The sequence below is a fragment of the Lonchura striata genome, chromosome 5, assembly GCF_046129695.1.
Source record: "Lonchura striata isolate bLonStr1 chromosome 5, bLonStr1.mat, whole genome shotgun sequence".
Classification (NCBI taxonomy): Eukaryota; Metazoa; Chordata; class Aves; order Passeriformes; family Estrildidae; genus Lonchura; species Lonchura striata.
In genome coordinates, this window is record NC_134607.1 from 58,509,634 (window position 1) to 58,519,441 (window position 9,808).

At 43.8% G+C, this 9,808-nt stretch overlaps 1 protein-coding gene across 7 annotated transcripts in view; it reads right to left on the reverse strand.

Annotated features, from left to right (window-relative positions):
- ZC3H7B (zinc finger CCCH-type containing 7B) overlaps nucleotides 1-7,590 on the reverse strand; it is a 48,414-nt gene extending 40,824 nt beyond the window's left edge. For 5 of the 7 annotated variants that reach the window (XM_077783627.1, XM_077783625.1, XM_021552759.2 and 2 more), the window contains exons 1-2: nucleotides 7,032-7,589; nucleotides 731-791 (exon numbers count right to left, since the gene is read on the reverse strand). In XM_077783627.1, the coding sequence (XP_077639753.1) occupies nucleotides 731-783 (53 nt within the window). In that variant the 5' untranslated portion in view covers nucleotides 784-791; nucleotides 7,032-7,589. Of the gene's footprint in view, nucleotides 1-730; nucleotides 792-7,031 lie in introns of all 7 variants that reach the window. The other 2 variants (XM_077783626.1, XM_077783624.1) reach the window with 1 other exon arrangement.
- Between the last annotated feature and the right edge of the window lie 2,218 nt (nucleotides 7,591-9,808).

Genomic DNA, 9,808 nt, shown 5'->3' on the forward strand with positions numbered 1-9,808 from the left:
AGGGGGTTTCCTACTGTAGAGGCACAGATTTCAGGCATAATAATTGCAGGACACAAAGTAGGACTTAAAAAAACCCCAAACCAATCTGATTACAATCCTTACTCACCATGGAACCTGGACCTAAGTTTGAGGCCTCTGCTCAGTCAAACATTGGAGGGAGAACTACTACTATATCTTATAAGGAAGTACTAGGATTTGTAACTACTACATAAGCAACAACCTCAAGCTCTACAAGGTCACATAATATTCACAGAAGAGTGATCTGAGACATCTACCTTACAGGTTGGCAACTAAAAGCACCCAGGTTATCTATTTTTCCTATAGGCACCATATAGGGTGCCTAACAAGTTACGTACCTTGTTTCCCCACCTACAGAACTGAAACACTATCTCCCTTCCTAATCTTGTTTAGAGAGCACTTTGAGATCTTCATGCTGAAGATGATGTAGAAGGTCCAAGTACTATTAGCATTATGCTAATAGTAAAGATAATCCTGGAACTTCAGTGGAGGGCAAAAACAAAGGAAATTAAAATGGCAGAATTTTAAGCTCAGGGAGATCTAACAGGACAAGAAAGACCCTAAAAAAATCACAGCCAAAATCCTCAGAACAGTATCTCTTTCCCATGCAGAAAACCCAAAGCAGTGAATAGGAAAAACTCAGCTCCTGGAATCCTCAGCAGAAAGATGACCACCTCCAAATCCACAGGGAACACTGAGGTTGTCCACTTACTGAATGAACTGAAGTCCTTTCTCTATTTCTTGTTTTCTCTTCTGCCTCTCCATTATGGTTGCTGTGGAGGAAGAAGAAAAAGAAACAACACAAAGTGAGTAATTTTAGGTCTCGTTGGCAATTAAACAGCAAAGTATTTTGTTTGTGCCTGAATTTACTACTAACAAACTGTTCCAGACCAGATGCCCTGAACAGCGAAGCCCATGATTTATACACACTGCAGATACAGCATGGCAAGCAGCTCACTACCAAGTATCTGCTTTTTCTCACATGCCACTGACAGAATTCAGGGGCAAAGAGGAATTACTTCAATTTGAGTTCTCTGCTTAGGCTGCCAGTAAATAAAGCAATGGGAACCAACTGTTATCAAGACTGCCTTCTAGCAAAGGGAAGAAACTCAACACCACCATCTTTGCCTGCACTGGCAGTCATTTCAGGAATTTGTGCCTAGACCCTACTATGATATACAATTCTGATCACTATTTTTCTGGGACAGATTTAAACTGATTTACTGCATAGCATATGAAGCACACCTTGTCTGCATAAGGTTTATGAAGGTACAGCACAAAGGGAGATGCAAAGAAAGGAGATGAAATTGCTTGCTGTGGTCCACATAAAAAGACAGCACTAATCCATGCAATGGGGATTTCACACTGCAAGTCAGCAGGCAAGAGCAGCACAGACTGGGGAACACTTCTTTGGAGAGGAAACAGTCCTATCCTGCAGTGCTTTAAACCGAGGTGGGCGACACCTTATGAAGCCTCAAGAGTTATCTGCACTTCATCCTCTGCTGTTTGGAAGCAAATCTTGGAATGGTTCCCCAGTGACCTTTCTCCAAGGTACACAGGTCTGTCACACAAGAAAAGAATAATGAAGGTGAGAAGGACAGCACTTTATGGCAAAACGGAGCTGCTGGTGACAGCAAATTTCACATCAACCAGCTGTGACCACAAATAATGCTCAGCATTTGAGGAATAGGAACTTGGGGACAAAGGCAGTAAGTACAGAAACACTGAAATGAGATGGAGACAAAGACCCTGTTCCTTCCCAACCCAGGATTGCCTCTGAGAAGGTATTAAAGTAAATTCTCCACCTCTATACTACAACAGCTTGGAGAGGATTATCATCCAGCTCCCATTTACATTAAGACCATCCCTATCATTCTAAGACATCTTGCAGTATCAATGACACACTCAGTCTGAACAGGTTGAAGAGGCCTTTAAGGTACATAAAAATCAATCCTGACAACTCAGCAAGCCCTGATTGATTGTGTTCTATCCCATGCAAAATGTAGAATTGAACTTGCCCTTTACCAACAAGAAGACCTGGGGGAAGCAGCAAAGACTGGAGTGAGAGAAAGTAGCAGCAGAAGGAAACAAGAACTTGAAAGTGACACTGCAGTTTCTAAGTCATCAGACAGTAAATTTGGAAGCAATCTGGTTCAAGCAGGAGGTAGAAGACTTTAAGCAGATGAACTTGGAACAGGATGGGCAGTGCAGCAAGAAAGGAAAAGCCAACAGACAAGATGAGGGATGATTAGCATGTCTACAAAGGCTTTTAAACAGAAGTGATGGAGAAGAGCTGATATACTTCAGTACAGCATCAACAGAAGGCTTGCATTGATTCATACATAGCCTGGATAATGAGCAATCAGGAAGAAAGAAGGAAATTTAACAAGGAGATTGTAAGGTTAATATTATCACTAATGATACAGGCAGACAGACTGGAGAGGTAGACAAGGGGAGAGAGGTAATTAATTTAATTTTTCTCCCTGTGTGAAATTCTGCAAAGACAGAGGAAGTAAGAGAGAACAGAGAAGCAGAAGAGGAGCAGTAGGAACCATTTCCACAAAGGCAACAGTGAAAGACATGAAAGAGGACAGAGCCACCCCGATCACTGTAAGAAACTGTGAGGGCCATCAGAAACAAGAGTGAGGAAAGGGTCTCCATAGGAAATGACAAGAGAGAAACTGGGGGAGAAGAGGAGGCAAAAGAGTCAAGTGGATCCTCCCAAAGGCTCATGTGGACTGCACAGTGAGGAAGGAAGAATTTCTAGCTGAATACACTAAAAGTCTTGAAGCACTCCAAAAAGCCTCACCTTGGACCCCCACCTATGCCCCTCTGTCCATAGTCTAGGAGCTCCATTTCAGCGGAGGTCCAGGTCCTGCCTTGTCTGAGCTATGCTGCAGCTGAACTTGTCCTCAGTTCTATCTCTGGGACAAGCCTTGGACATCCACTGCAGGCAGCTTGTCTCCAGTCCCGTCTCTGGCATCATCTGCTACCACTGGACTCGCTGGGTGGACCTGGACCAGATTCACCATCTCATCTTCTCTGGGACTGTGGATGGATCACTCCTATTGGCATCTAGTTCTGCCTACACTGTTCACATGTTGTGGGACTGTACCCTGTGAGTGAGTGCCTTGCTGGTAACTGCCATCACCTTCAGCTACTCGCTTCCCCTGCCTGGAGGTGCAGCCCTGCTCTTGCTGCTCCCTGAGTCATGCTTGAGGGAACAAAAGTCAGGGAAGTGAAGCAGAAGCCCACGGATGTGACGACAAGGGAGATTACTGGTGACTTCGGGGAGGGCAGTTGAACACTGGCTGGTCATCATCAAGTCAACGGCTGCATTCCAAAAATGCTGTGGCACACCTTTACAATTGTGTATATCCTCAAAACAAATCGCCACCTTGCAAAGCTTCCGATATACATGGTCTACTTCTGTTCCTGAGATCAGCCTTTAAAACACTCCACAAGGAGTGAAGAAGAGATCAGTACCTGTTCTCACAGCTACCCTGACCCTGCTGCTAAAACGTCCTACACAGCAGGATATGAGTCTGTGTTACAGCGAGAACTGGTTACCGTTGCTTGCCCGCAGAGAAGGGTATTCAAACGTACTGACCCAAACTTGGAGTGCAGCCAAAGGACTACCGGGCATGGCTACAGAATGTCTCTTTCCTAGGGTTACCCAACTCTTCTTGCATCCTGAAGCTCCCCTTCTGGTTTTTTCCTCTCCTCATCACTATTGCCACTGCATCCAGCATATAATCGAATATCCCCACCTTTGCTTCATCTGACCAGTCTATTGCATCTCTGTAGGTCCCACAATACACAGCTACAGTTTGATCCTTGCTACAAAATCCTGGTAAAAGGCAACCTTCTGTGCCCTGCACATTGTTTATGCTCTGCAGTTCTACCCTCATCTTCCAGAGAGAATATTCTTCAACCCAAAGCCCTCCACTGCCTTCTTTAAACATAAACCACAGGCCTGATCTCCCCTATAGACTGCTGCTCCCTGGTGCTACCCCACATTCCTCTCCCCCTGCAAGTGAGTTACCAGCTTTCTCTGCTACAGGTCTGTCACACCTCCAAGCTTATGTCACGACTTTGCACGTAAGACTCATTCCCTCATTGCAACACCTTCAAAGCGCTCACCATGTGCTGCTACCCAACAATTTCTTGCACATCTCTCAGGAACAACTACCTTTCTTTCCCCTTCAATGTGGCTCCAGACCAGCAATCTCCTTCACGTGTGGCAGACCCCTCATCTGATCTGTCCTGCCTGCCCCAACCACTGCAGGAGGCTGCCAGACTCCTCTTTTTGCTCCTCACACGTCCTCCTCCAACACCCCACCAACAAACCCAGTCACTTCTGACTCCTCTCATCATTCCAGCCTCTTCACCATGTTTCATTTAACATTCAGACCAAGCCATGCACTTGTTACACCAGCAAACCCAACACACAGTGAGCCACCCACATGAGCAACACTTCAGTTCTGCTGCACACTATACCACAGCCACTGCATAATTAATTTTAAGTGCAAAGCTTGTTTTTAGCTTTTGTTTTCTTGGGCTTTCAAATATTTTTAGAAACAAACAGAAAACATTTTATGAAGCACAAAGTGTCCCTTTTCTCTCCCCCACCAAATCTCTCTGTCCAGACTTGTCCACTCAAATAATCAGCAAAATTCAAATACTAAGTATTTACAACTCCACTACAAAGCTCTTATCCTTTCAGTCCAGAGACATTTATCCTCCCTGGTCCAGCATCTAGAGAGAACTTTATTCACAGTTCATCAATAAATTACAAACCATTTGCCAGACAGGAATAAAATGCTACGGACAGGCAAAATGGTTTTCTTGCCTTCAGAAGGAAGCTTGAGCCAGTGAACTGGGTGACTAAAACACAAACTGGGTGGATATCCTCTAGATGGGTAGATGGTAGAAAGATGAGATGAATGGAAAGACTTGAATTTATCTTATCAAGGACACAGGTCTTATTCATAACCCTGCCAGAGCTGAATTTGGGCAAAGTTTTTCATACTGTATTTCTGAGATGGCAATGAACTGACACTTGTCTGACCTTCAGGCATTGACTGTAACATTTCAGCTAGAAATTAGTACACTCAGGTGCAAGTGGTAGGTTGTAGAGCTGAGACTGGAGCTCCCCAGGAAAAAAGGCTCCAGGATACACTGGTCTGAAATATGGGAATCTTTCACTGTCTGCTGTTTGACCACTTTAGTGGTGCAGCAGAATACCTAACTGGGCATATATCAAGTAAAGGACAAACTGCTGAGCTCACTATAAACTTGGGGTCTTGCTCACTCCTGCAGCTGCTTTCTGCCATGCCCCACTCTCTGGGTTTCACTGCTTCTTAGAGTAAACTGCTCTTGGATTCCCCACCACTATGTTGTGCCCACCAGAGCTGACTCCTCTGTCCCTCCCCACACCAGCCACCCCAAGGAACTTTCATGGCCACCATCTCACATGCCAGCACCCTGCTAGTGCCAGTTCTGCTTTGCAGCATCACTGGGGCCACCAGCTGCACCCCAGCAATATTCACGGCACCCAGCGAATGCAGAGCAAGGTAGCAACAACCAGCTCACCCCCACTGAAAATAAAAGCAGTGACTCTTAAGTTTCCCTGAGAGGGGGATGGTGGTGGGGGCTAAAGCCTCAATTGCCCACATCAGCCCCCATTACCTAATTTTCCCCTCCCTTCTGCCTTGTGTTCTACACATAACACCTTCATGTACCACAGGCCACCCTTCCTCCTGCCCCCACTGCAGCACAGCCAAGGAACAAGGAGAGAGCTCCGGGGTGATGCTGCCTATCCCTACGCCACTTGCTCTTGGGTTTCTGTCCACCCAGCTCGCATTCCCGTGCCTCATTTGAAAAACTAAATCCGGGGGCTGGTTCGCACACGGATCGCGCGGGAACCCTCTCTCGCTTCCTCCCGCTGCTGCCAGCACTAGGCCGCCGGTCCCCGGCCTTGCGTAGAGGCCGCCGCCGGGAGCGGCGCCACCTCGGCCGCTGGAGCGCAGAGGGGCCGGCGGCGCCTCCCGCGACTGCCGACCGCGGCACCCCGACACCCCCGACACCGCGGCCCTGCTGGGAGGGCTCTCCCACGGCAGGAGACCTCCAGGTTTGCCGGGAAAAGGAAAACAAACCAAAACATACTCTTCCTCCTTCCCCATCCCCCATCCGCTTAAATAAAAATCACGCATTTCCAAGAGTCTGGGAGACGGCTTTAAGAGAAAAAAACAAAACAAAACAAAACAAAAAAAAAAAAAAAAAAAAAAAAAAAAAAAAAAAAAAAAAAAAAAACAAAAAAAACAAAACAAAACAAAAAAAAACCACCAAAAAACCAAAAACGCATAACGTCCCCTGCTACCCGGAAACGGTATTAAACATTAAAGAATTAAAACAAAAACAAACGAAACAAAACCCAAACCCGCAAAAACACAGTCTTCTTATTTGATAAACTTTAGAAGACACTACGGAAGGTTCATCTAAAAAGCAATTCCAAATTATTTCTCTGTCGTTTCATGAGGTTTGGAGGAAAGAAGAGGGGGAAAATGCAGCCTAAATACAGACCAAAACATACATCCCGAACGTACGAAACACAAACAGCCAGAAACGCGATTAATACTAAATTTTTCACATAAACCAAGGGTCTTTCCCCCTAGCTATGCAATTTTAGACTACCACATTTTTTTCCAGGGGGTGGGATTAGGATCGTTGACAATATTTTTTTTTTTTTTTTTTTTTTTGCAAACCCCACATTTTTGGCGGAAGGTTTAGCTTCAAAATCTCACCCGTATTATTTTTCACCACATTTTTTTACATTTCCAATTACACAACCTTTCATCTATGCAGTTACTATCTGAAACCTTTACTTTCTAAGGAAGCAACATCCAGAATTTCTTGCTTCTCAAGTCCACCCCTTTTCTACATACACAAACACACAGAGAACTGATTTAAGACAAAAATAATCCCCCCCAAAATAATAATAGAGAACTCACCTCTCCTCGGGTTTTCCCCCCCACACTATGCATAAACTTTCCTTGATAAATGGTATTGTATTACTAGAGATATTATTAATGTATTATTACTAGAAGTAATAATAATAGTAAGTGCTATTTAATTATAGAAGGCAGCATTCTGCTTCTGGATCGGCTGCCTCTGCAGCTCCCTCCATGTGCCTCCTGATCTCTTTACTTTCATTTCCAGGTCTCGCTCTCTCGCGCTCGCTCTCAGCTGCACCGGCGAGAGAAAATGCCTCCCTGCATATCCTCTGGGCCCTAGAGGCTACCGCTTTCCATTACAGAAATTCACAAATCTTTCCCTTGAGGCTGGTTTTGAGATTCTTTAAGGTGAATTAGGCTTTAAAAACAAAACAAAGCAAAAATCTAAAAAAATAAAGCTCTTCAGCAGTCGACTCTCCGTTCTAATTTTAATGCAACGTTTTTTTCTTCCTGGTTGTCTTTGCTGATATTAAAAAAAAATACCCCAAGAGAAAGCAAAGCTGCCGCTGCAGAGGGAATGCATGCACACGGACGCGGCGAGGAAGTGAATTGTGAGACCCCCCCCCGGGATTATCACATACGGGAAGCAGTGACCCTTGTGCCCACCCATTTCTCTTCGCTGGACGGGGGCCAGAGCCAACGCTGATGGCAGAGCAATTATCTGCTCCAGCCAGACCTTACTTACTCCACCCTGCACTGCTGAGGGGGTTCCTTGTAAATAAGATTATCTGAGAACATAAATCTTTGGGTGGAAAGGAATATGCATTTAAAAACAAACAAACAAAAATCAAAACAACAGCAACAACAAAACTAAACACAAAAATTAAAGAATTTTTTTAAAATCTCAAATAATATAATATTTTACATGTCTAGGAATTATACAATCTACATATTTATATATATATACACACATGTATATATATATACATATATATGTTATATATATGTAGATGCATATATGCAGCATTAATAAACCATATTAATATTAAATTTTATATGATTGGGTATTATACAATCTACATATATATTATATGTATGTAGATGCATATATATTTTTATGTTTATGCATACACATGTGAATTTAGACACTTTTTGGAATCGTATTTTTGGCTTGCTTTCATCCCAAATCCCTCAATATTTCCAGAAAGTGCACTGAATCTCCAAGTAATCCATGCTAGCAGAGCCCCAGGAAGAGAGCTGCTAGTGGGAAAGGGAGGTTGGGTGGGATGTGTTCTACCATGGGCAGTAGTTGTGAAGATCCAGATACACAGACCATCTTAGCTGGAGGGTCACCCATCTCCACCCAGCTGCACTAATTGCAAATAACACTCTGGAAGGAGTTTCCTGCTTGTACAGCCTCCCTGGTAGAACAGTTTCCCTCTCCCTAACGGATTCTGTCTACCATTAGATTAATAATTTCCAGACTGACACTGGCTTAAATCACCAGCTTTTTCCCAATCTAATCAGTGACATGTTTACTCCTGAGCATCTCACTTCTCTATTTACAGTGACCCACAAGAATGTCAGCTTGTGCTTTGCAACTGTGTACTCTGCCAAGATTCAAAGGCAGATAGAAGGTAACATCTGAAGTGTACTAAAGTTGCTTGATATTTAAAATGCATTGATCAGAAAAGGAAAGACTTTATTATACTGGGTAGGATTGGCTTCTGACAGCATTGTCAACACAATAAACAGATAATTTATGAAATACAGGCTGTGACTCGTATAGGGTAGCTTATGACATTGGAGAACATTGTCTAATGCTCTTCATAATGTTTTATTGCAATGCACACTTTTAGGTATTGGTTTTGATCCAAAAATTGCTATTATCCATGGATAAGACAATGTTTATTTTTATTAGCTCTTCAGAATGTTATGTGTAATAAATATAATTCGCGCCATTCCTTGTATGAAATATGTAATATTGGATATTTGTTAAATCATGCCCGTCGTATTAGTTTCCCCCCCCCCTCCCCCTTTACAGGCGAGACTGGATGTATATTAGAAACTGATTTACAAGTAAAAGGATGTGGCTCGGCCAGGAGATGGGCCATATCTGGGCTCCAGGTGTTGATCATCACCATCGGTGCTGATCGTCTGAGATGGATATCATGGAAATCCTTAGACAGATCCATGTGAATGCAGCCTTCCCGTAAACTCTCATCAAGAATTCAACTACTCCGAATTCAACTACTCTGGACATTGAATTATTTCTCCTCATCACCAAAAAAAGAAAATCTTATTAACCTATAGACTCTGAATAGAAGAAAAGACTAACTGCTCAAATCTTGGCCTCAGGTGGAATTTTCCCTATAAAAACCACTCGGGCCAGGATGGAGGTGTGTGGGCATAGGGGAAAACCTCTGCTGAGGCTGACTCCTTGTTGCACACCCAGGGCCGACCCCGGGCTCGGCTCTGTTCTTTCCGTGTGGCTGGCTAGATAGAATTTGACCGCTAATAAAATTATTTTTATTTTTAATCTGGCTGAATAAATTCTCATTTATAACACCAACCAAGGCTTTTTTTCCATCCTGAAGCAGGAATGACTTTGCACTCCAGGGTGAAAGCGACAGATGAGAGGACATAGCCATATGCTGTACCAGTGGAGGTTCACGTTGGCCATTAGGAGGAATTTTATCACAGAAAGGGTGTTTGAGTATTGGGATGAACTGCCCGGGGAGAAGTGGTATTGTCACCGTCCCTGGAAGTGTTTAAGACTGGATGTGGCAGTTAGTGCCATGGTCTAGTTGATCAGGTGTTGTTTGATCATAGGT